The sequence below is a fragment of the Herpailurus yagouaroundi genome, unplaced genomic scaffold (assembly GCF_014898765.1).
Source record: "Herpailurus yagouaroundi ecotype Mexico unplaced genomic scaffold, PumYag 203, whole genome shotgun sequence".
Lineage (NCBI taxonomy): Eukaryota > Metazoa > Chordata > Mammalia > Carnivora > Felidae > Herpailurus > Herpailurus yagouaroundi.
In genome coordinates this window covers 33,827,688-33,855,117 of record NW_024412434.1, presented here as the reverse complement: position 1 = coordinate 33,855,117, position 27,430 = coordinate 33,827,688, and the positions used below count along the sequence as shown (strand labels likewise).

At 48.9% G+C, this 27,430-nt stretch overlaps 1 protein-coding gene across 1 annotated transcript in view; it reads right to left on the bottom strand.

The window, feature by feature from the left end:
* The window catches only part of DIP2C (disco interacting protein 2 homolog C), a 322,639-nt gene extending 295,584 nt beyond the window's left edge, over positions 1-27,055 (bottom strand). Inside the window, exon 1 of the mRNA XM_040451581.1 lies at positions 26,698-27,055. Coding sequence (XP_040307515.1) covers positions 26,698-26,755 — 58 coding nt within the window. The 5' untranslated portion in view covers positions 26,756-27,055. The remainder of the gene's footprint in view (positions 1-26,697) is intronic.
* Between the last annotated feature and the right edge of the window lie 375 nt (positions 27,056-27,430).

Below are 27,430 nucleotides of genomic sequence, written 5' to 3'. Positions count from 1 at the left end.
TGGGGCACCTGGGTGGCTCAGTCAGTTAAGCGTCTGACTTCAGCTCAGGTCATGATCTCACGGCTCATGAGTTCGAGCCCCACATCGGGCTCTGTGCTGACAGCATAGAGCCTGGATCCCGCTTCGGATTCTGGGTCTCCCTCTCTCTCTGCCCCTCCCCTGCTCACGGTCTGTCTCTCTCTCTCAGTAATAAATAAATATTTTAAAAAAACTAATAAACGTTAAAAAAAAAAACCCTCACAATTGACATGCTAGGAAAAACACACTGTATTTTATTCATGAAAGCAGCTTTCTGAAATTACTACAGAAGTCATTCCAGTACAACCACAAACCAGTAGCAACTACAAACTCAAAAGTAACAAGACTATTTCTAGAAAACTCGGGCCATGCTCTGGAGGTCTGAACTCATTCTGAATGGTCCACCTGATGACACTTGATTCTGTTTTCCACTCAAATATTTTGCAGAGGACTCTAAGAAAATGTCACAGATAATTTTTTAAAACTGATGCTTTTCTTATATTAAGTCACATTATAATGTATCTTACTGACTATATGGTCAAAAATGTTCAAACATTTACCCACATCAATAAAGAGAACCATTCCTTTTAGCAATAAAACTTCCTCTTTTACACATTAACATCAGTAATGTAATAGACTGATCATTTTCCATAAAGACTTTGCACAATTCCTAGCACAGATTATAGCAAGAAACACTCCATGACAGTCTTTCCACAACTAAATAATTAAGAAGAGGGAACTACATATTGCTTATAAGAACGCTTGTGTTGTTTTACGTATACATAAATTCAAATGAAAAAATTCAGTAGAGTTATGCTTTGGAAAACAGCACTTCCAGTAATGGGAACAGTGAAATAGAAAACTAGTCCTCAGGTGACAGCCTCACGTGGCATGTGACAAGTGAAGTACCCAGTCCCAAACCCAAGCTTATTAACTGAGAAACACAGAAAAAAAGCACTAGGCCCAGGAGGGTCAGCATAACAGGCTGGGAACCGGGAGAAGTGGCAACAATTCCTCCATCTTCTCGATGGGAAAAGCAACTCTCTTTCTTGAGAGATATGGATAAAAAAGGAAAACAACCTGCCCCACCGCAAACACCCTTAAGCTCTTACTAACACAAAACATGGCACAACCACAGAGGTTCTCAGGCAGGTTCTCGGAAACCAGAGCGTGGAAGGTACACAGTTTTTCAAATGCTCAAAGCCAGTTGTCGTGAAGTTGCTATCACACCAAGGGCTCATGCAGGCCAAGTAGAACCTCCTTGCTCATCGGCCTCTCCCAGCACTTGGTGCTTTATATATACAAAGTCAGCTCTTAAAACTTACTTGGTTTAACAGGATTCCATTCACCAGAGAAGAGATTTGTGAAACTCGACATGCCCATTCTTCTCACCAACATGGCAGAATGGCTTCAATATACTGAGCAGAGCTGGGGAGACCCAGGAGAGCTGCTCTGATGCTGGGCACTCAGAACCGATACCACCCGTCCGTGTGCAGGCCTGGCTTACAGAGAAACAGACCCAACGATGGAACGCAACCTGCTCCATCCAATATGGCTGTGTTTTCAACTTCACCTCGTAAAAAAACTAGAGCATGACCTTGTGAACACTTATTTGAAACTCAGAGAACTGGGGTGCCTGGGTGGCTCAGTCTGTTAAGCATCTGACTTCAGCTCAGGTCGTGATCTCATGGTTCGAGCCCCGCGTCGGGCTCTGTGCTGACAGCTCAGAGCCTGGAGCCCGCTTCGGAGTCTGTGTCTCCCTCTCTCTCTGCCCCTCCCCTGCTCACATTCTATCTTTCAAATAAACATTAGGAAAAAAAACACTAAAAACCTTTGGAACGCAGAGAATTACTTAGACAACAAAGTTTATCATGATATATAAACCATTTAGCAAGACCTTTTGAAATTGCTTTTATAGAAAGTAAATTCTCATTTGAGGGTCATGTACATTAACTGATGGTCGCAAATACCAGCAGTAATTGGCTTTAAGTATATCTGCGGAAACTTCTTTTGGCTGGTCGAGGCAGCCTTGTTTTTAAAAGGTACCGATCACAGACCATAGTGTCCAATCAAGTGAATAAACCACTAGATTTTAGAGCACATCCGTCAGTGATTGGCAAGGACTTGTTTTTAAAGCGAGAAAAGGGAAACATCGGGATTATAAATAGGAATTAATACAGGCAAACGGAAACCTGAAAAACCCGTCACATTCAGGTCAACGCCGTGTTCCCTGTGCCGTAAAGACGCCCGCACGCCAGTTTCTTAGACTTGAACACACCGGTCGTGATGTGCCGTGTGGGAGGGCGGCCTCCCCAAGAACAGAACCTCTGGCTCGTCTCTGTGCCCCAAGCAGCAAACGCCACGTGAGGCACACAGTAAGAGCTTGTGACTGTCTGTCAAGGGAATAAAGGGATGAATAAAGGGTTTGCCACGCTGTCACCGGCCCCGGGGCTCATGGAACGTAGAGTACCTTCCTGCCTCGAAGGTACTTACATTTAACCAGTTTAAGATTTTCTTTCTGTGAAACGTTCAGTGACCATGAATGACACACACACACACACACACACACGATTTTTTTAAGAGACTGGGAACACACGTTCAGTAAGGTGAACTTGGCCATAACTAAACATAAAGATTATTTTTCACTGTCAGAGAAAGGAGCTGAGACGGCGTCTTTTAAAATGTTGTGACTTGTTTCTCCAGAAGCAGAACCTGAAGTTTGCCTCTGACACAGCCTGTTCTTTTGTTCTAAGAAAGCAGAATATCCTAGCAGCAGTCCGTCAAAAGCACAGTTCCCCCAAGAAATGACAAACAGACATTACTTATTTAAAAATAGAAAACTTCAGACAAATATTGTAAGATTTGAAACATCCTACTGTCAAATCTCAAACCTGGACATGTTTTTCACACAAACTTCTTATTTTCCCGGTTTACTTAAATGCCCTCCACCCTTCTCTCATCCTGAAAGTCCTACTCCTCCTTCCAAACCATCCCTAAAAATGAGCTTATGTGTCATTTTCAACACAGTGATAACTGTGTTGATTTTTAACTGCTTCCATGAGCAACATCACAAAGTTTCTGCTACTTAGTGACAGAGCACGGCACACTCGTCTCCCTCCGAACAAAGAGCAGCAGGAGGAAGACGAACGTTTCCTGGCGGCTGGTAACTGTTAAGCGGCTACCAACAAAGGCTGTGATAAAGAAGTGAAGGAACAAGAGAGCTGATCAGTCCCTTCACGTCTACAAGCCACCCTGGGCACGGTGAAGTCGGTCTTCCCTTCTGGGGACAAAACCCACTTTGTAGCGCTGTTACGAAGAGTAAGCTAACACACGCCCGCATGTCAATTACGTGATAGGGATCATTCCCACATTACTGCAAAGGTACAAAACCTCGCCAAGTTCCACGTACTATGCAGCCAGCAGAGAACAAATGTTTTATCCTACACTATGCCTGCGCTAGCCGCCTGGTGCCTCACCGGAGCCCTACTGGAGCCACGTTCCTGCTAATGCGTGGTGTTCACACATACATACACGTCCATATGGCGTGTGCACATGTAGAGCACGTGTACAGCACCTGACCATACGCATATACACACATATACGTCCATAGAGCGCACGCACATGTACAGAGCACGTGCATACTGTGCCTGACCGTACGCGTACACACATACACGTCAATAGAGCGCACGCACACGTACAGAGCACATGCATACGGCGCCTGACCATATGCGTACACACATACGCGCCCAGAGAACGCACGCACACGTACAGAGCACGTGCGTACGGCGCCTGACCATACGCGTACACACATACGCGCCCATAGAGCACATGCACATGTACAGAGCACGTGCGTACTGTGTCTGAACATACACGTACACACATAGGTGCCCATAGAGCGCATGCACATATAGAGAACACGTGCGTATAGTGCCTAACTGTATGTAGCCTACGTACACATAGCATATAACCATATAGCATATATACATATACAGTGCATACAGTGTCCACAATACATAGTGCTTACAGAGCACACGCACATATACAGTACACACATACTGCACACATAGTGTATCTGTACATAATATATATCCATGCACTATGTAAATACACAGTGTCCACAAAAATATATAGTGTATAGTGTATGCACATACACAGTATATGCACATATAGACCCATAGTGTATGTGCATATAATACACATGTCCATGTAGTATATAATAGTTTATATACATATGTGAATATTATACATATGTATAGTCCCTACACATAGAGTATGTACTTGTGTCTATACAGCGTACATGCATATAATGTATCCATATGATGCATATATATACAGTGTACATAGTATACATACATACAGCAAAAAAACACATGCATAGTGTATACACATGCATTTACACAGTGAATGCATATATATTCACAGTATACAAACTATGTATAACATATAAATAGCACACACAGTATATATAAAATATCCATATATGTGTAGGGCATATGCATATAATGTACACACAAATGGTGTACATACAGCTTATAGCCATAGGGTCATATACAGTACACGTGTAAATAACGTATTCAGCGTATATGCACAATGTACACATGGTACACATGCACACTTGCAGTACACATATACAACGTACACACACATGCACCTATAAATACATGCGGTGTACATGCACGCACAGGCACACGCACAGCAGATACACCAACCCGGTGGAAGGTCCTTGCTTAATGTCACCCTTTTACATCCCATACAAGAGTTGCCAGTTCTATGTAAGTGACTTTTTCCAAACCAGAACTCAATGTTTTTTTGCTCTTTGTTTTTATTTTTCTGAAGTTTTTAAAATTTATTTTTAATTTATTTTTGAGAGAGAGCGCACGAGCAGCAGAGGGGCAGAGAGAGGGAGGCAGAGGATCCAAAGCAGGCTCAGTGCTGACAGCAAACAGCCCAACACGGGGCTCGAACTCACAAACAGCGAGATCGTGACCTGAGCTGAAGTCAGATGCTCAACTGACTGAGCCACCCATGTGCCCCCAGAACTCAGGGTTTTTAAAAATAATTTTGTCCCCCTCTTCTGAGACAAACCCTTGTACTTGATAAAGTTCCTACTAAGCTGCTTGAGCTGTAGATGCTGTGTCAGATTATTCTTCATTTTTTGATGAAACAGACAAATGTCCCAGAACAAGGCCACCTGCCAGGCGTCAGAGTTGACGGCCAGCAGCCACACAACGCAGAGCACAGCCTGAGCCAGGCAGGGCTCTGTCCTGAGGGGCCTGCTGCCAGCCGCTCAGCGCCAGTAACTATTCTGACATATTTCTGTTTTTATTTTTATACCTCCTTGTTTCTTGAATTGCACGAGAAAAAGAAAAAAAAAAAAAAAAGAATAGCCCAGTGCCTGGGGGGCTCAGTTGAGCATCTGACTCTTGATTTCGACTCAGGTCGTGACCCCAGGGTGGTGGGATCTCTCTCTCTCCCCCTCTGCCTTCCTCCCCCACTCATGCGCACGCTCACTCCCTCCAATCTCAAATGAGTGAATAAATGAATAAATAAAAACAGCCCACATGTTCGAATTTTTAAAAAATTAAAACTTTCTAAACCAAAGACTGGTATCCGTCAGCAGTATACCATCAACATTCACTAAAAATGTGGCCCCTGTGAAATAAAGGCTCCAAGTCTCCAAATGTAAACAAGCTTCTGAAAATACAAAAATCAAGGAAACTTACCTAAGGAAACCTGTCCATCAAATTATTCATCAAAGCTACGAGTCAAATATGTACTTGGAGATTTTTTTCAACATTTTCTCATTGCAATATTTGGACACCGAGGGTGAAAAGTAGGAACGAATATACCAGTACCTGGAAGATTCCTACAAAGTTGTTTTTGTGTGTTTTTGATACAAATAAAACCAAATCCTATAGGTAATGGGCTTGGTTATTCTTTATTTGAAGCTCTGAATGGGGTTCATAACCAGGAGGGAGTAAGGTCATGTCTGCAGGCTGCAGACAGGAAGCTGCCTCTGAGCCTGGGGTCATTAAGTTCTGTGTGCATTCCATCCTCAGGCTCCGCCAGGCTACAAGAGAGGAGAACCCAGCTTTAGAAGCTATTGATCTCCCAAATCTCTCCAATTTAGCTTCTCCAAAAGCGGCCTGAGCCCAAACATCTACTAACATCCGACCCCGCATGTGCTTATTAAGCGTGTATAGTTACCCGAGAAGCTCAAAGAAGAGTCCACACGGACTCTGAAAAGATAGACAGTCCAACAAACTCAGCACACCACAGCCCATACGAGATGTCTCCTGCTACCCTCGCTGGTCTGAGGGAAATCCGAGGGAGAGCTCCCGATCTTGGCAATTCTCTTTGGACCTGATCCAACTCCAATAGATACAGAAAATACTCCTTAAAAAAAAAACCCACGGTCAATTCCCTAGAAAAACCTAAGGAAACCTAGTGACCCTGAAGTGGAGGAAAAAAACAATGTTATATAGTTCATAATAATAACGACAGGTTTCCAAATGGAGTGTGCACACCCAACTGTCCATGAGACCCTGTCCTGTCCTTGGGAATCACTGACAAGGCCGCAGGTTTCCACCTATTCTTGTTTTTAGGTAAAATGGGGCCCAACACTGCCCTAACACCAGCTGTGAGAAGTCTTCCTAGGCTCTCGGATTGCCTGCTTATCAAAAAGAAAGAAACGTATGTATGTGTCTATGATTTAGTTGCAAAGTCTGGCTCAAGACTGCAAGAACACAAGTGGAAGGAAGTTTGAGTGTCCAGTACACATAAAAGTTACTTTGGGAATAAGATTAAGGAAAAGTTCGCCTGGAAGAAGTTATTCAGGAACTACAGAACACACAAGCCAATCAAGTACTCTGTAGAAGTACTCTTTACCCAAGATTTACAGTAAGAGCTATAATTTTAAATACTCTGGTTACGGCTTGTGATGGTTCCACTTACGATTTTTCAATGTTTAGACTTTACAATGACGCAAAAGTGATATGCATTCAGTAGAAACAATTCCTGGAATTTGGATCTTGCCCCGGGTAAGCGGCATGTGGGATGATGCCCCCTCACAAGTGGCTCCCTGTCAGCCCCGCGATCACGAGAGTAACAACGGACGCACGGACAATGACAATCATCCGTGCCCACACCACCACTCTGCTCCTCACCGCGAGCGCAGGATTCAGCCCACTACGTGAGACAGTCAACACGTCATCCTCAAACAGGCGTAGCGTTAAGGACTCAGCCCAAACCTAGGCTGAGGTAAGTGCTCTGAGAACATCTAAGTAGACCCGGCTAAGCGGTGAGCGCTCAAGGTTAGGGCACTGGATACACTTACCACTTCAGGTATTTTCAATTTAGGAAAGATTTTGGAGGGATGTGACCCCACCGTAGGTTGAGCAAGATCTGTAGATGCGACGTTGTAACAAGTTCAGAAAGAAAATAGCCAGGAGGTGAGGCACGTGCTATGGGGCAGAGACACGGGCCGGCTACATGCCCTTGGACAGATTTATTAACCTAGAATTCTCATTTTCTACGTAAGTCAAATGAAAATGACATTGCCTAGTTCATTGGTTTCTCTGAAGATCAAGTTTAAAAGTGTGCAAATGCTTAGCTCCTAAGAAGCTCTCGATGTAATTTATTTCACTATCATTATATTTAATATTAAATACAAAAAATTAACAAATATGAAGTGTACAGCCAAATGTCGGAAAAGCCAAATTCTAGCTTATTCATCACCCCAATAAAAAATTCACTGAAAAATCTGCTGTGAACTTAAAAATGCAGAAACCTAGAGGGCCATCGTCAACGACCACGGCCAGATGCTCTTCTAGAAGAACCACGTATTCTGGTATCACCCATGAAGCATGAAGCAACCTGTGTGTGAAGACCAGGGCACTGGCCGTGGTTGGCCACCACCGTTACTCTTGACCGTGCCTAAAATCGCTGGCCTCTGGCCTCAGCGTCCGTCCCGCACAGCAGTCTGCACACGGCCCTTAGTGCCCCAGCACCGACTCTGCCTTTCCCCCACAGTAGGTTCCACTGGGGCCAAATGCTGGTTTTAAATCCTCTTAACTACAGTCCCACCTAACTGTCAACAAGGACAAAAACCAAACACTCAGATAGGAAATGAAAAACACCCGCAAACCCTGTCCTACTCAAGAGACATTTTGTTCCTAAAACGAGAAAGTTATGATAATCACTAAAACAACAGCAACAACCATTTAACATGTGTTTTTGAGGGGTACCTGGGTGGCTGAGTGTCCGACCTCGGCTCAGGTCACGATCTCATGGTTGGTGGGTTCAAGCCCCATGTCGGGCTCTGTGCTGACAGCTCAGAGCCTGGAGCCGGCTTCTTGGATTCTGTCTCCCTCTCTCTCTGTCCCTCCCCTGCTTGTGCTCAGTCTCTCACTCTCAAAAAAAAGGTTAAAAAAAAAAAATCTAATGTGTGCTTTTGAAATGTTTCAGCTGATCAGGACCATCTTCACCAAGAATTTTTTAGGAACTCAGCTGACAGGTCCCACGTGATCTCAAAGCCCGCACGATGACCCTCACTCAAAGAGATCACCTTTTGTGGTGGAAAAGCCACGGACTCTATTCAAGGACTGAGGACACATGAGGGTTTCCCTCTCCACAATACAAAACATGTGACCTCTCCAAGCTCAAAGAATAACTATGTTCATGTTTTTAAAGTCTCCCACTGACCTTGTTAAACAAATGCTACTGTTTACACTTTATCTTTCCTCCTGTGAGAAGTGTCTCCAGCTAGGGAAGCACGGAGCTCACAGATACCTCCCGATTCTCCAAATTCACGTCACACAAGGCCCACTCCTCAAAGACCCCAACTCTGCGCATCAGGAACATCTGGACGATACTCAGCAAACAGTTTTTAAAGAGAAACTCAATTTCTGATTATCCAGTACTTTCAGAAAAACAGCAAGTCTGGGGAGAATCCATTCTGTGCTTGGTTCAGACTTCGGCACTTCCCGAAGCTGCTTCCTCCGGGCACCCCCAGGACAGTCCCGCAGGCTGGCCAGACCCGCTGCCCCCCTCGGGAGCCGGTGACGAGAACGTGGTGAGGCCACCCCATCACCGCACGTGGTGCTGTGGCAGGAAGAAGCCAGGGATGGCCTCATCCCAGGCTCTGCTTGGAACCTTCCCAAACAAGAGAAAGGGGACATAACGGGGCCCCGGGGATGAGATGACCCACAGGAGCTCAGCATTCCCTGGCCGGGCCGCTGGACATGTGCTGCTGCAGGCAGTGAGGGTTGCCTCAGGAGAACCAGGCCAGTGGCTGCTTGCCTGCTGGCTGGCCGCCACCGCCCCTAGTCTCTCCACAGACCACAGGCCACTGCAGGTGTGCAGCTTGTAATAACCGCTGTGGAGACCCGCTCAGGTCTCCAGAATCAAGAACACGTCCAACTGTACAGAAGCCCGGAGGGAGCACCGAGGTGTGTGGATGCCGGCAGCCATGTCCTAGAGCTGAGACGCCAGAGACAAGGTTACACGGGGACCAAGTGGGGACTCGGTGTTTCCATCCACTTCACGACAGAGCCCTTCTGTGATCAGGCAACGTATTATTGCTACTATCATTGGCTTCAAAACATCGCATTTATCAGCAATCGTGAATACTGACTGTTCCCTGGGACTTTATACCAGGTACTCAAAACAATAAAAAAATTTTATCAGGAAGATTTTGGGCCAAATCTGTTTTCAGAATGAATTCTATGTTAAATTATGAAATGCTTAATGAAAATCTGAACGAGGAGATCACGTCAGGTTCACCTGAAATGCATCGTGAAATGCCTATTTATCGCAAAGCTTTGATTTGAAGAACAGAAATGGAAACATAATATCCTCTAAAGGGTATCAGCCAGCACAGCTATCATCTCAAACTATGACTGCTGGCGTGTACTTCAGGATAAATTACAGACACAATGTTAAGACCACAAGCTGAAGGTGCGTCTCAGCACCATGGGAGAGCTCTGTTAGGATACGGACAAAATGAAGGTGTCTCTGGAGACCATTTAATAACCGGGACTTCGACACTGCAGGACTGTGGCTTGTTCTTTGGGGTTCAGCACAGAAGACACCAGCCCTCTCAAGTCCCAGCTCATGCTGCCTTGCAACGAGGAAATGAGACAAAACCATGGACCGAGCTGTGTCAACACCCAAGGAAAGATACAGCGGGATGAAAGAATCTGTCGCCACTCACACCTTACTTCACTGTTGGAAAAACTTCCCTTCTTTTTTGGGACTATTAAAAAAGACAAAGAGGAGAGGATGACACACTATTTCTGGAGGTTTTTTTCTTGGGAATTCCTTAACAATTATGCCAGGACTCAGAAAAGTAGGCAGAGTAATTTGTAAGAATCAAGAAGATAAGGCAGTATACTGATGTGAAAACAAAACCATTAGATATGATCTGATTTTAAGTTTCCTAGGACTTCTAATTTTATAATTTTTGAATGTTTATTTACTTTTGAGACACAGAGTGCAAGCAGGGGAGGGGTAGAGAAAGAGAGAGAGAAACACAGAATCTGAAGCAGGCTCCAGGCTCTGAGCTGTCAGCACAGAGCCCAACATGGGCCTTGAACTCCTGGGAGATCGTGACCTGAGCCGAAGTCAGATGCTCAACCGACTGAGCCACCCAGGCGCCCCTAGGATTCTAATTTCAAAAATGTTGTTCCACTGGCCTTCTACCACTTTAAAATAAAATTATTACCACAACCTGAAAAGAAGCTGGTCTAGCTCTGATTGGACTTCATAAAGTGGCCCCACAGCCTAAAGGTCCATCATTATGTTTGTAAGTGATGCAGAAAGGAACAGTCCCACCACACACTGCCCGGCACTTGGGCAGGTACAGACCCAGCATGGATGACAACCATCACGGTGGCAATGACCCCGGGATGAGGGCAGGGACTCTGCGCACAGAGGGTGCTTATGAAGAACATTTTCACCAAGGTTTGTTTTTCACTGTGCAATGGAGAGTTTCCAGATAGACTTTTCCATCCCCACAGAGAACCATCCTCGTCTTCTACGAGAAGGCACAAACGAGTAAGGAAATTGCAAAGCACAAAGCTGGACAGGATGTGACAGAGTCGGAGCCCGAGCCCAGGACTGCTGACCCAGCGTGGCGAGGACGCCCATCACCGCGGATTCCCCACCACGATGCAAGGGGATGTCCTCCCAGGCACCAGCACGCTTTGCATCAGCACATCTACCTGCCCTGTAGAGTGCAGGAACGGTGACTGTCTGTGCAAGGAAGAACCATTAGAACACGCGTGCCTGGGGTTTGTGTGGTTCAAGCGCACCAGGCTGCCTCGGGAAAGGTGCTGCCGCCAAGGGTGGTGAAATGCATTCCTACGAAACTGTTTTGACCCATCTTCAGTGGAGAAAGGGATCTGGCTGGGGCACCAGGGGTAAAGTTGTTCTTATAAGGAGCACAGGGCAGAGACCTCCAGATCCCCTGTGTCCAGGAACAACCCCAAGTCACCAGGGCTCAGCTACAGCAGAGAAGGGAGGCCCGTGAGGCTGGCGCAGACTGGATCAAGTCTAAATGGCAAGTTTTTACCAGGGAATTTAAACAATACAGTCACTTCTCAAAAACATGGCTGTTTCAGCGAGCTACATTTCAGGCTGAAAACACACACACAAACCATCTAAGGAAACCAAAATCATTTCCCTGTCAATAAAAGCAACTTGCTGAGGGGCGCCTGTTGAGCATCTGACTTCAGCTCAGGTCATGATCTCGTGGTTTGTGGGTTCGAGCCCCACGTTGGGCTCTGTGCTGACAGCGTGGGGCCTGCTTGGGATTCTGGGTGTCCCTCTCTGCCCCTGCCTTGCCTGCACTCGGTCTCTTTTAAAAATAAATAAAAACATTTTTAAAAACTTTAAAAAAAGAAGCGACTTGCTGAATTCATCATTCATTTCCTTCTTCTGATAAAAAAAGGAACTTACAAAGAAACATTTACTGTTAAACCACACATACAAAATTCGGAGATTAAGAAGGGCTTGAGAGCTTTCCCCAGTCCTTCGGAAAATAATACGTAAGAGCTATTCCAAACAGAATTTATAAAAATTTAGAAAAATATCATTTATTTTTGGTTTCCATAGAGTAAGACACCAGAGCCCTTAAAAATTTTAAGTTAGGAACTGTACTTTTTCTAGTACTAAAATGGAGAATGACTGCCTTTGCCAGGGATAAGGTGCAGGCCGTGGCTGGGCACTCGATGTCCGACGGTGCTGGGCTGAACCCTGCCCGTGCGTTACCTCGGCCGGTCCTCACAGGTGCGTGACAGAGGCAGCAAGAAACGCCCTAGTCTGAGCGCCCTGCAGGTCAAGGGCAGGAAGGGTCCCCAGACCCTACTCTCCTGCTTGGTCCCCACAAATTCTGAGCAACAGATCTTTGACCTGAAAGGATGCTCTGTTCTGCCTTTTCAATATATTTTATTACAGGGTTAAAAAAAAAAAGTTAAAAGTCTTACGGTCATTAAAATGACTGGGTATGACCTCCATTACTGGCCAAATTCCAAAGTGGCCGATAACACCGTTTTTTCCTACTTTCTAAGAGTCTAACAAACTTCAAATAGAAGTAATGTAACACCAGGGCACCTGGGGGCTCAGTCGGTTGAGTGTCCAACTCTTGATTTTTGGCTCCGGTCACGATCTTACAGTCCTGAGTTCGGGCCTCACACGGGGCTCTGCTGATAGTGTGGATTCTCTCTCTCTCTCTCTCTCTCTCCTCCTTCCCTGCTCACTCAGGCACGTAAGCTCTCAAAAAAAAAAAAAAAAAATTTGGGGAGCCTGGGTGGCGCAGTCGGTTAAGCGTCCGACTTCAGCCAGGTCACGATCTCGCGGTCCGTGAGTTCGAGCCCCGCGTCGGGCTCTGGGCTGATGGCTCGGAGCCTGGAGCCTGTTTCCGATTCTGTGTCTCCCTCTCTCTCTGCCCCTCCCCCGTTCATCCTCTGTCTCTCTCTGTCCCAAAAATAAACGTTGAAAAAAAAAATTTAAAAAAAAAAAAAAATTTAACAATTAAAAGAAAGATTTCATGTAACACTAACTTGGGTATGTTTTGCCCTGACTCTGAAGTTGTAAAGGGAATTTTTGTAACAGAAAAGTCTTTCTGCCACTGCCTTGCTTAACAGCGGCTTAGTTAAGTGTTCTAAAACAAAGGAGAGGGTCACCATTCTCCCGAAGGTCATACAGCTATAAACGTGAGACAGGTGCCCTCTGCTCCTAGCCTGGCACGGTCAGGGTCTCCTTGACCCTTGCAGACGACTACCTCCTGGAATCCCTTCGGCCACTTGCACGCGGCTCTTAGAGACACTGCAACCTAAACCGAAAAGCGCGCTTCCCGAGCAAACTACATGAATCGAAGCAGCCAACGACTCTCGACGTGACCCAGGTGATGCCAGGCACGGACAAGAGCACCTGGGGCATCACGGACGTCCTGCGCACGCTCCGCCAACCAGGGGTGGCGCCTCACACACCCGCACGGCCGCGACGCGGTTCGAACACGTGCAGACGTGAGGCCTCAAAGATTCTGGATCCTCTGCTGCCTACAGTCCTCCAGCACCGTGCCAGCCCTCCCTCCTCCAGAGGGACCACCCCACCCACCGAGCAGGCCGGCCGGACGCCCTCCGCTGAGTAACAGGGGTGTTGATTTACATCAACGACACTCGCCACAGAACAAGGGCCGAGTGTCGTCTCCTCAGCGTCTTCTGTACTTAAAACTATTTTTAAGAAGCCACTAAGAGCAGTGTGTGTGCAGACGTGTGACTGCGTGGGTGCGTGGGGACCGAGTTACTCCTCCAGCAGCGGCAATACGGCTTCTCTCCTGCACGGCACGCTGTTCTACCGTGTCGCTGTTGACGGGCTCGTGGAGACGCCTGGCCTCCTTCAGGGTCCGGTGGGGCATCGTGCGGGTGGCCTGCTCCCACCGCCGTCCACAGGCACCCCAAGCCCTTCCACTCAGCCAGCCCTGCCCACCTGCAGGCCCGCCTCGCACCTCCGGCTCCCAGCGCAATGTTATACACGTCTGCGCCCACGCGGCTCGCCCTCCGAGCCCACCTGTTTGCTGAGGACTTCCTGTTTATCTGGTCTCCTTAGCACCTAAACTGTGCTTGACACACTAATTATTCACCGCAGTTTGTGGCCGATTTAAACAAACGAAGCACATGGGGTCTCTGAATTAAAGGATAAAGGCCTGCTTACTTGAGACACATCCTGTTACCAGACAAAGAGGATTTTTTTTAGTATGCATAGCACCAACTGGGTGGTTTACGCGACAGGAATCGATGCTTCGGAAGCTCTGACCCGTCACCCGCGGTTCCCAAAGCGCCTCCACCGTGCCCTGGGCTCTGCTTCCCACGCTCACCGCAGCTCGCCTGCAATCGGAACGACCACAGGGCTGTAAAGCTGACGCACAGACACACAGACTCTTGGACGCTCCGCTCTTCTGAACTGCAACGTCAGCAGAGCCCAACCCAAGAAGCAGGAATAGAAATGCCAGGCTCCAGACACTTCAGTGTTCTACATCCCAGAGAATTTTCAAAAAGCTGAAAACAATCCCCACACAGGAAAAAAAAAAAAACAAAACACTGGGATGAACACCTTCAAAAGCGTATTCGATCATTAATGGGCAGCCGCCAGGTGGTAAAGCCGATTCAAAGAACATTTGGGGAATTATTTCCAGGCACTTGGGACAAGGACGGCAGCCTCAGAGGGCCGGCTAGAGGGGGCAGAGGCTCGGGTCAGGACACAAACCAGATGTGTCGCTACCGGAAAAAAACGCGCAAGTGACGGAAACGTCACTCCTGGCCTTTCGTCAGCAGTGACTAACACTGGGCCAAACCAAGCTTGGATTATCAAGCCACGAGTGGGCCCGTCACATGTGTCCCCGCCGCACCCGACAGGCACACTGCTCCCCTCTGCCACATTCTCAAGCTCTGGCCGACTTTTCTCGGCGTCCGGCAGGAAGAACTGTGCTCCACTCAATACGTAAACCAGCCGAGCTGGGCTGGGGCTCCTATTTGATTCTGAAAGGAGAAAATACACGTTATTAAAAACTAAAAAACAGAAGGGGCCTAGCAGGATCGCTTTAACCCAGGGTCACAGATTCCCTGACGGTGCATTTGCCGCCTCGTGATCCACGTTGGGCTTGGGCATGGGACCCGACACACCCCCCAGGGCTAGACCGCGTGGCTTCCACTTTGGCCAGGACACCGGCCCAGGGAGCCATGTGATGGCACGCGGGGAGGGCCACAGCCACAGCCACCAAGCCGCCGCACAAGGGACTCTCAGCCACAGGCGGGGAGGGAAGCGGCCTCCAGGTGGCTCTGGCCCCCAGGTCTGCCCACGCCCAGCTGTGGCCCCAGACGTCCCGAGCAGTGACAGACACATCAGTAACCACCGGCGGGTGGGGAGCTCCCACGGGGAGCAGCGGCCGTCACCTCCCGCATTGTAGGGCAGGCCTGCGAGTCCCCACTGAAGGCAGCAGGGTCTGCGGTCTGCACCCCCAAGGCTCCAGAGCTGGAGCTCCCACTCTCTCCAGGGCAAAGCTCACCCAAAACCTGGCTCCGCTGAGCAGCGTCTACACACGTGTGCAATTACAGTAGGTGAAAATGGGAACGGCCAGGGTGGGTCGGGGTTGTGATCCCGGCAGCTTCGAGGTCTCTTTGGATGGCCCTTGGGGTTACAGGGTCCAGTCTACAGGCTCCGGGGGCTCCGAAGCTGGGACAAGAACCACTCCCTGGTTTAGTTTTACTGGAATCAGCTCACGACTGACTCCCGTTCGGAAGGCTGTGCGTGACACTTTGCACCCCACACCCTGGAGCCGGAGTCACACACGAGGTCAGTGAGGACAACCCCGGCCACCTCAGGGACGACAGACAGACATGCACACCGAGCGCTAACAGCGGGGCGATAGGCAGGTGGCGGCCGGCCAGCTTCTCTCTGGAGAAGGATCCGGAACAGCGCTAAGCGGCTGCTTTCCCCACAGGGCCCGGTTCTGCTGAGCTGACAGGCCCAACTGGAATCGAGGCTCTGGATCAGCTCACTACCTGGATGAAGAGCTTTCAGAATTCACTTCGATGGGGCGCCTGGGTGGCGCAGTCAGTTAAGCGTCCGACTTCAACCAGGTCACGATCTCGCGGTCCGTGAGTTCGAGCCCCGCGTCGGGCTCTGGGCTGATGGCTCAGAGCCTGGAGCCTGTTTCTGATTCTGTGTCTCCCTCTCTCTCTGCCCCTCCCCCGTTCATGCTCTGTCTCTCTCTGTCCCAAAAATAAATAAAACGTTGAAAAAAAAATTTAAAAAAAAAGAATTCACTTCGACCCTCAGAATGGGGGCCACATGCAGCTTTCTCCTGCACACACCTCCTCTCTTACGGGGAAAAGAAAAATCAATCGGGAGAGAACGCAAAGGCCATAAAATACAGCCACCAATTTAAACATTAAAATTTAATAACACTCCGAATCGAAGACGAGTTAAATTACATCTCCAAACCTCTAAAAGCAGCTTAGGCTGTGCAGGGAGGGAGGCCATGTCTGCGATTGCGGGGCTCAGGGACGCACTCACATGCCCCTGGGACGGGACGGAGGCGGCCCACACGGAGCCCTCCCTCCCTCCCTCCCAGCCGTCCGACGGGTCTGTCGGGAAGAGGCGCGTGTGCGGGCCACGAGCACGGGGGAGGAGACTCCCGCCCACCCACACCCACCCGAGCACGACAGCCACACGGAGGAAACGAGTCACTGGCTCTCAGCTCGCAGGCGAGCTCGCCAGGAGCACCACTGGGAGCACGACCCGCCAAGGCACAGAAAGAGAAACCAGCAAACGCCACTCACTCTCCCCAAGGGATCATCCAGCCAAGCCACGCATTCCAGCCTCCACCTAGGTGAAGCCGGTTCCTTCCCAGCACCAATGGCATGGGCGGGACCCCGAATGTGGCCCACCTCCCCTTCAGAAGCGTCTGCTTGGAGAGGACACTCGGTTCCAGGCTGACACCCAGTCGTGCACTCCTGCTCCCCAGCGAGAAGAGCAGGACACGGGGCGCCAGGGAGGAGCCTGAGGGAGGACGTGGCCTTGCCACAGCTCCCACCAAGCAGCCACCAGGACGACTTAGCCGTCCGAGGCCACAGCCACTTGCCAACAAGGGCCCGATGACTCCAGCGGCCGACGGGCCATCCTCACGAGGCCGAGGAGGTGGTTGATGGTCCAGCACCAAGAGAACCAGACTCTGACGACACCCAAACCCACCCCGAGGAAGGCTGGAGAGGACAGAGGATCACACCTCCGCAGGAACTGGGGTTCTCAACCCTCATCTTGAAGTAAGGCTCAGGCCTCAGCCTGTTTTAACCGCCAGAAAAGTCAGACAGTTAGCCATGGATCATTCACGGTGTTTGTTAGGGACCTACTTTCTCCCAGAGCATCGTGCTGCAAAACCCTGGTGACACGACCCCTACCCAGAGCACCCAGCAGATGCCCAGGTAAATCCAGATAACGTGACAAGTGAGGCGTGGGAGGTTCTAATAGGAAATCCCACAGACATTTGGGCCTATCATGTCCACAAGACAAGGGAAGTCCTTAAAGTAGAGATGTTAGAGGGGAACCTAGGGGGCTTAGTCAGTCAAACATCCGACTCGATTTTGGCTCAGGTCATGATCTCACAGCTGGTGGGATCGAGCCCAAGTCAGGTTCTGTGCTGACAGTGCGAAGCCTGCTTGGGATTCTCTCTCTGCCCTGCCCCTGCTTGCTTGTGCTCTCTCTCGAAAATTTTTTTAAATTTTTAAAAAACCATAGATGTTATAGAGTCTTTGTGTTCCCCCTAAACTCATATGTTGAAACTTAACCCCCAGGTGATGATGTTAGGAGATGGGGTCTTTGGGAGGGGAGAGGGTTTGAAGGTGGACCCTCCATGATGGGATCAGTGTCCTTGTAAAAGAGGCCCCAGGACGCTCCCTCGCCTCTTTGCCATGTGAGGACCCAGGAGAAGACGCTGTGAACCGGGAAGGGTCCCCACCGGACACGGAATCTGAGGGCGCCTGGACCTTGAAGCCTCCAGAGCTGTGAGGAACCAGTTGGTTTCTGAGCCCATCTGTGGTGTTGGGTCCCAGCAGCCTAAGCTGAGACAAGAGGGAACCTGAGAAGACACAGGATAAAACAGCATCCTCTTAGGGATTCGGACAATAACAGAATTTAGGAGAACACCAGAAAATCCTCGCTTAAAGAAACATCCAGCCTAACGTAAAGGGAGCTGCCCAGCATGTGTGTGAGTACAGGGGAGCATCCGTCACCCGAGTCAGAATGTTCCTGAAAAACTGGACCTGAATTACATCGAGCAAATAGCATCCAAATCTCTCTCAGCGTGACTGCTTTTAATTACCCTAGAGTGCATAATTCCATAAAACCAACAACCACAGCCTTATTAGTTCCGCAGGCCACGGGTCTGGCTTCGATGGCATACGTCCTAAAGCCCTGTCTGCTGCGGTGGGGCCAGTGAACTGAGCCGGGTCAGCGCCCAGGGAGGCAAGAAGCCGGCCCGAAGCCTGTGCTTCTCACATGGCAACACCCTCACGTCCCTGGGCTTGCCAACGCCGTCCCAGGCAGGTCTGAGAAGACAGTCATCCACACGTGAGGAGTGTGGCAAAGCGCATTCGTCAGGGGTAGCACCAATGGCAAGACCCGAGGATGAAAAAACCCTGACCCTTGAAGGATGACCTTGACCCACACCTCAATACACATAAACACACCTAAACCACCACATGAAAACATCGGGGGAGAGAGGACGTGGACTGTTCATTTTGCATCAAACATTTCTAACTGCCATATGAGAGGGGAAAGCAATTTGCCCAGCCAGAAAACAGGGTCTTTTAGAGACCCAACAGGCCCCTGAGAGACGATGGCCTCAAAACCAAGAGGGCAGAGCGATCCCAGCACGGATGGGACACAAGTGGCCCTGCCACCCTGGTGAGGGCTCAGCAAAGCGGCACCACACTCCATCCTTGCTAGGGTCTGTCTGCCATCAGTTCTTTCTAGGTTTCCACCTAATGAGCTCTGAACCGTCTCCAGGAGAGAATGAGAATTCAATCACCTGAGCCTCTCTCAACAGGTAAACAAGAGGAAAGCCCCGAACTTAAGCTTCTGCAAAGGCTGCGAACAGGGTTCCAGTACTGTATTGTCTTGTTAAAACCCCAATTTTCCTTCCAGACTGGTAGAGACTGGCGTACGATTAGAGCACAAGCGTGTGTGAGGCCCAGAAAGCCCAGACTGTGAAGGGGGAGTCTGAACTCGGTAGGGAACCTGAGGGTCCCCCGTTGCCGCTGGGAGTTCTTGCTGCAGGCTGGACCAGAGACCCCGCTCTCAGCCCTCGGCTCTGGAGGAACGAGACCACGCTGGACAAGGCTGCAAACGGGTCACCCCTGCAGTGAATCACACCCTGGGGGGAGTGTGTCCAAGCTGATGAAGTCACCTGTGAGCAGAACCCGCTTGGCTATATCATGCGTAGCCCATTCACCCACGTCGCTCCAAAAACTTTTCAAACTAGAACCCACAAAAACCTGTTCCTGTACGGAATATTTAGTAAACAGAACTTTACAAGTAAAATTCCTACTGTGGAAAACAGATTTTCAGGAGCTCTGATGAAATACAAAACACACACATATCCATCGCCTCTGTTCCCCATCCCAGACATGCCTGTTTCAGGGAATGCAGGAGTCTCAAAATGCTAACATCTCATCCATTAATAGGAAGTCCCGGTCCTGTCCCACAAATCCACAAACGCTACCTGGAAGCTGGAGAAACCCAGGGGCTTGGGGATGGTCAAGGGCATGAATTCCAAAGCCCGAATACCCGAGTCCCTGTGAAGTTTACACAAATTATCTGAATCTCCTAAGCTTTAATTTCCTTTTCAGTAAAATGTGGGTGACAGTAGCTTCCTCCTGAGTCACAGGGTTAACACACAGCGTCAGCTGTCAACACGCAACTCACTGGGGCTGCGCTAACAGAGCGGGCCATCAGCATTATGTACGAAAAATCAACATCGAGGATGTAGCGAAAACCAAAAAGTCTTACACGTCTATAAAAATCATCAGTCTTACCTTTGAGCTGTCAAGCAGCAAATACAGAGTCGTCCTGTGCATAGGCTCTAGTCTGACCACCCTCCAACCAAGCAGGAAAGCCCCCGCCCATCAAGCCTTCTCCGTGTGACATCCCACAAACCACCCCCAGTGATGCAGAAGGACAGACTAAGGGCCAGGACTACAGCTTCAGGATTTAAGCTAAAGGGGTTGAGTCTGAAGTCAGTGCTGTGCACTCAATGCACGTACGTGTCCCCAACAACCGGGTGAAGATGCCGTCTGCAGGGCTTAAGGTGCTGCATGCTGCCAGGGCCAAGGGCTGTGTGCCCACCCTCTCCCCAAGGAAACCTATGCCAAGACCCCTCTCAGCCCAGGCTCTGCATGTCCAGAGTGGAAAGGACCCTCCTGGAGGCAGGCGCAAGCACCCAGGCTTGCGGACCACCGCCGGGGACGACACCAAGGTGCTGGGGGTACCAAGACCTACACAGCCTCCTCGTGAAGGGACCAAAGCCACAGGGTCACCCCTTAGGCCAGTGCCCCCTCACATGCACTGACTCACATGCACTGACCACAGCCCCTCCAACAGCACAGTCTGGTTTACCGAGTACTCCAGACCACCGGGCAGCCTGCGTCCCCTTCCACAGCCCCCATCGACAGCCCTCCCCCAGTATGTGTGACTTTTCTTTCAATTCACCACATCGAAACATAAAAATAAAACTCCATACACAGTTACATTAAGGAAACAAGTTTTTTTCAAAAGTAATTTAGGGTAACTTTCACCAGAACTATTGCCATTGCTGTTAAAAGTGACTTTAAATTTGTTTCAGGGCACCTGGGTGGCTCAGTCAGTTTAGAGTTGTGACTCAGCTCAGGTCATGGTCCCAGGGTCCTGGGATCAAGCCCCACTTGGGAGACTTAGATTCTCTCTCTGGCCCTCTCCCCCACTTGCACTCGCTCTCTCTCTCTCTAAAAATAAATAGAAAGATGAAGATTTTAAAATTAAAAAAATAAAACTATGTTTTTTCATGCCATCTTCCCTTATCAACTAAGACTCCAGGAAAAAGAAAAAAATAGAATCATCATGGATTCAATTCCATTTTGTCATATTGGAAATACACATATTTCCTACATATTACAAAGCAGTGATGAGCGAAACGAGAAAAATAAACAAGATACCTTGCATTCACAGATAAGAATATTGCAAAAATGTTCACGCTACACAAAAGCATCTATACTTTCAGTGTGATTATCAGAATCCCAATGCATTTTCCACAGATATAGAAAAAACAATCCCCAAATTTGTACGGAACCACAAAAGAGCCAGGATAGCCAAAGCAACACCGAGAAAGAAAATCAAAGCTGGATGCATCCCACTTCCTGATTGGAAGCTATGTTACAAAGCTGTAGCAATCTGAACAGTATGGCATCATCACAAAAACAGACACAGAAGATCAAGAAAATGGAATCAAGAGCCCGAAATAAACCCATGCACATACACCCAACTGTTCAACCAGGCACCAAGAACACACAATTGGGGGATGTATCGTCTCCTCAACAAATGGCGCTGGGAAAACCGGACGTCCACATGAAGAAAAATGAAGTTCGATCCCTATCTTACACTACACACAGCAGTTAACTCAAAAATGGATCAAAGACCTAAAATGTAAAACCTGAAACTACAGTACTCCTAGAAGAAAACACAGGGAAAAGGTCCGCAACGTTCATCTTGGCAACAGGTTTTTGTTTGTTTGTTTTTTTAACCTGACACCAAAAGCAAAACCAAACAAGAGGACCGCAAACTAAAAGCATCTGTGCAATGAAAGAAACAAGCAGCAAAATGAAGACAGCCCACGGAATGGGAGAAGATACTGGCGAGTCACCCATCCGATAAGGGGCTGATATCCAAAATACAGAAGGGACTCCTACCAGTCAACCGCAAAAAAACAGTTAAGAATTGGGCAAAAGGCTTCAACAGACATTTCTTTTTCCAAAGAAGACATCCAGATGCCAGCAGACACATAGATGCTTGATGTCACTCTTCATCAAGGAAATACAAATCAAACCCACGATGAGGTACCACCTCATACCTGTCAAAATGGCTAAGCTCAACAACACAAGAAACAAGTGTTGGTGAGGATGCAGAGAAAGGGGAGCCGTCTCGCACTGCTGGTGGGAATGCAAACTGGTGCAGCTTCTCTGGAGAACAGTGTGCAGGTTCCCCAAAAACTTAAAAACAGAACTACCCTGTGACCCCGCAATCCCACATCTGAGTGTTCCTCTGAAGGAGGTAAAAACACTGGGTCTAAGACATCTGTGCCCCGACACTCCCTGCAGTATTATTCACAGAAGCCAAGAGTCCATGAAGGGGTGACTGGGCACATACACGGTGGAATATTATTCAGCCATAAAAAGGAGATTCTGTCCTTTGCAATAACATATATAAACCTGGAAAATGTCGTGCTAACCAAAACAAGCCAGATGGAGGAAGGCAACCCCTGGATCATCTCACCCCCTATGTGGACTCTAAAAAAGCAAAACTCAAATAGAGATGCGTCCTCTCTTTCTATGGTTTTGTCTTTTCCAGAATGCCACGTAAACAGGATTTTATAGAATGTAACGTGTGAGACCGTATTCTTTCATTCAACACCAAGCCTTTGCGAATCATCCAAGCTGCCGTGTCAATAACTTGTTTCATTTGACAGCGGGGTAGTTAGTCTTCCACGGTCTAGATGGCCGTACCACAGTTGGCCTGTTCATCTCTTTTCGGCAACTACGAACGGAGCTTCTGTAAGGGCTCCGGTACAGGTTTTCATTGGGGAGACATCCAGGCGCAGACCGCCGGGTCACAGGTGAAGCACATGTTCACTTTTGTAAGAAAGTGCCATTTCTGGAGCGGCCGTGCCAGCCTGAGTTCCCACCAGCAGCAACCACACACACCAGTAGCCCCATCCTCGCCAGCACTCGGTACTGGCCGTGCCTCCGTCCCAGCCACGCTTCGGCACGTAAAAGCGTCACCCCCTGGCTGTCATGGGCCTCTCTGTGGGACTGGTCATGGCCAACAGTTCCTGCGCTTACGTCCCTGTGTCCTTGTCGATAAAGCATCCGTTCGAATCTTCTGTGCAAATGATCTCATTTGTGTTCTTTGTATGGAACTGTGGGGTCCTTTACATATTCCGGGTGCAAGCCCTTCGTAGGGTGTGTGGTTTGTGGATACTTTCTCCCAGCGTGTAGGTGGCTTCTGCTTTTTTCCTTAACAATGTCTCTACAGAGCAGAAGTTTTTCGTTTTGGCGAACTACACTTAGGTTCTTCTTTTGTGAGCCGCCGTATTATGTCCAGAATGCTACCTTCAGGGTAAAAAGAGTTCCTCTGATGTTGTGTTCTGGAAGCTTTAGAGTTTTACATTGGAGCTATGACCCCATTACAGTTGACTCGTGGATATGGCACTTTTCACTTTGTTGCACGTGGACGCCCGATGCTTCCTGCACCATTTGTGGAGGAGATACTCCGCTGTCCGCTGAACTGCTTTTGCACCTTGTCAGAAATCAATGGCCACATTTATGCGGGTCTATTTATAAACTCTATGCTCTATTGATCCATGTTCCTTCCTGAGTATATTATAATTCGCTACTTACTTTAGCAAGTGTCTCTTTGTGGAAAAAAAAATAACATTATTGTCTGGAAGCAAAAACAAAGTAATAACGCTCTACATGACATTACTCTTCTTGTAAGGAAGGTGCAAAGCCCTGAACACTTAGATGCCTTCATGGCTCTCAGGCACATACACATGTAAAACCTGAAAACATTTAGGGTGAAAGCAATTCATTTCAAAATAGCTTCCAAAGGCTATCAGCGTGGAGCCAGTTTCTCCGTGCAAACACCAGCCATTCAGCAACAGCCTGAAAGTCATAAGGAACTACTCAAAATCTGTTAATTAAAATTATAATACGAACATATTCGCAGATGAAGACTGGGGGATCTATGCAGACTAGATCATAAACGCCTACAAGGACAGCACAGACAGGTCAGAAGCTGGGAGTGGCTTCCAGAGGAACGAACCTGACAGAGCAGGAACACAGACACGGTCTCTAAACCGATCCTGAGAGTAACTTTATAAACCAAACTGGGGACCAGAGTGGTGGCCGAGGGCCTGCCCCCTGAAGGCCTCAGACCTGACGGCCTGTCCGGTCCCCTGAAGAGAGGGCTCGACTGCTGGGACAAGAGCAACAACAAGTAATTATTGGGGGAAAGCATACAACTAGCGCGTGGTGCTGTAAGGGCCTAGGACAGGACGCTGCCTTGGGGGATACACGGCCTCAAGACACAACATGCATACGGACACACAGCTGCTACCCGGCCCCAGAAAGGTGGGGATTACTGATGCCCACACAGTGCCAGCCTTCCCTTCCCTGGATGACGGCTCTGGATGGCAAGGCCCTCGCTTCCTTCTAACCCAGTAGTCCAACGAGATCTCGGACACCGACCCTTCTTCCCAGAATGCTCTCCTTTAAAACCTAGCATGCCGTGAGCTATGCACACGCCAGCCTGGAGGCTTCCCCATCTAGGACCAGCACCTCAGGCCCTGACCGGCTGAGAGAAGGGCTCATTAGTCCTTAAGGACACACACCGAGAGCGGCTCCTCACTCTTTGTCCACGGTGTCCTGTCCCTGAGAGTCAGACGGGATGCTCCCTACACCTTTGCCTTCACAGCGCCAGAAATTCAGTTAGCAACAGGAGAAGGAAGCTGGAAACTACTAGGACCCGAGAATGAAGTCTCGAGCAGTACACGTCATCGTGAGGAAGCGCTTGGAGGGGGACCATTCCCGCCTCAAGAGAGTAGCATACACATCAGTCCGCACCAACTACTATCAAGATGCTGGTCTGGGAAACCCTCTACCCTGTCGTCACCAACGCTGCACAGCAATGCCCCCCGCCCACTGCACAGAGCCCACGGGGTGGCCACGTTTCCATAGCAAACAGAACAAAGGGCACGCATCCCACGTGTTGTCTCTTTGGAAAGAGCCACCAGGGAACATTACACCATCTTTCAAGGAGTGAACGGCATGGCCCCAAACGTCTCTGGAACTGTTTTTGTTTTTGTTTTTGTTTTAAATGTTTGTTTATTTTTGAGAAAGAGACAGAGCATGAACGGGGGAGGGGCAGAGAGAGAGGGAGACACAGAAATTGAAACAGGCTCCAGGCTCCAAGCTGTCAGCACAGAGCCCGACGTGGGGCTCGAACTCACAGACCGCGAGATCATGACCTGAGCCGAAGTTGGACACTCAACCGACTGAGCCACCCAGGAGCCCCAATGGAACTGTTCTTGACGCAACTTTTCCCTTCCAGCCCAAACGGCCCGAAACAAAATTCATAAAAATCTCTGCACTGAGAAAGACGTCAGGCATCTCCTTCTTTAACCATAAATCTTCACTGTTAGGGGAGGACGTAAAATAACAGGGTCCCCAAACCAGTGGCCCTTTGGCATGTTGTGTCTTGTGTCCGACAATGACACACCTTTGTTCTAAGAACTGGATTTTTATACAGAATCGAGACCGAGACAAACTATCTCTGGTGACTTAAACTAGTGTCCCTGGCTTGTAACGCATGGTGAATAAGCTGGACAAAGGGAATGACTGGAGGGAAGAAAGTAACTCGAAGTCTGACCCCTGAGGAAACCAGACTTAAAGACAGAGCAAGCAGGCCAGTGTCGTGGAAACGACGGGAGCCCTGGTCGAGACTGCGCCTCCTCCTTGGGGCTGGTGACCGAGAGACAGCCTCTGAGCTGGCCTCTTGGAGTTCCCTCCACCCCCCTGGACCCTGGGGGAGGAAGGAAGTGGAGCCCCAAAGCCATTCTTCATCTTATCCTGCCCAACCGCCTCTGGATGGGACCATCTTCCAGGAACTCCCCCCGGAAACAATGGCTCTCTGCCCTTGGCGCCCCAGCCCTGCCCGTCTTATTCTGGGGGCTCCGTGACCACAATCCGTGACCAGGCCCCCCTCCACTCCCACAGTCACCTGCAGGCACCTCTGGAGGCTCCGGTCACACAGTCACAACGCACACGCTGAGCCCAAGGGGCCAGAAGGAATTTGCCTCTGGCCCCGCTGGATCCGCCCATCCCCCTCCCGTGTGCCTGCTCTTTGCTCCTTAGTTCCAGATCCCCGAGCTGAGCTCCACGGACCCAGGAAGTCGTCTAGGAATGTCCAGGCTCAAGCTCTTACCTTTCCCTGGTCAAGATCAGCACGTTTTGTCATAAAAACAAAACAACGATCTCCATTTATCAGAGACAGTGCAGGTGCTTTGCATTATTAGTGTAACTGGTAAGCCACACACACGCCCACACTTGCATCTTTTAAAACTAGTCTCGGGCACCTGGGCGACTCAGTCGGTTGAGTATCTGACTTCGGCCCAGGTCATGATCTCACAGTTCGGGAGTTCAAGCCCCGCATCGGGCTCGCTGCTGCCACCCTGGAGCCCACGTCAGATTCTCTGTCCCCTTCTCCCCACCCCTCCCCCACTTGCCCTCTCAATACATACATACATACATACATACACACACACATAAAACTAGTCTCGTGGCTACATTTTTCTTGATAGAACCAGATAGTTACCTACTTGGAGGACAAATAACCACACTTTTAAATTATTCTTAAAAACAAAAAATGCCATTGATGTGCACAGAAACTTCCAAATACCCAGCTGATCTGAGCCCTGCACATAAACAGAGGCTGGTGATGGAAGAGAACATCCCTTTTCATTGATTTACGTTCCAGGTTGCAAAAAGCACAAAGTCCACAGGACAGAAAGGCAAATAAGACTCGTCAGGCAAATAAAACTTGGGTTCAGCGGAGAAGCAGCATACTCCCCGCCCCCACATCTAGGGACTGCGGGACAGTGAGGCTCAGAGGGTCATCAGAAACTTTCTCTGTGCTCAACAGTCCCTACAAGTTCAAGGCCACCTGAGGGGCAAACCACCAGGTCACGCAATGCAGAGGGACCATGTGGAGACATACAACACGCTGCTTACTGGGAAATTCTGGGCCACAAATGGTGAAGGTTCTGTGCAACTGATTTTTACATTTCATTCAAGAATTATGTGCCAGTCTTGGAGAAGAGCTAGAACACTATATTCAAATATAATTTTACATTTCTAGCAAAAAACACAGTGGTCACATAGGAAGAAGAAAAAACTAACAGGTCATATATTTGGGATATGAATTAAAATGCAGTTTCTTTCTGTTCTTAACATGTAATTTCCAGGGGCGCCTGGGGGGCTCAAGTCTGTTAAGCGTCCGACTTCAGCTCAGGTCATGATCTCGTGGTCCCATGATCACCGAGTCTCTG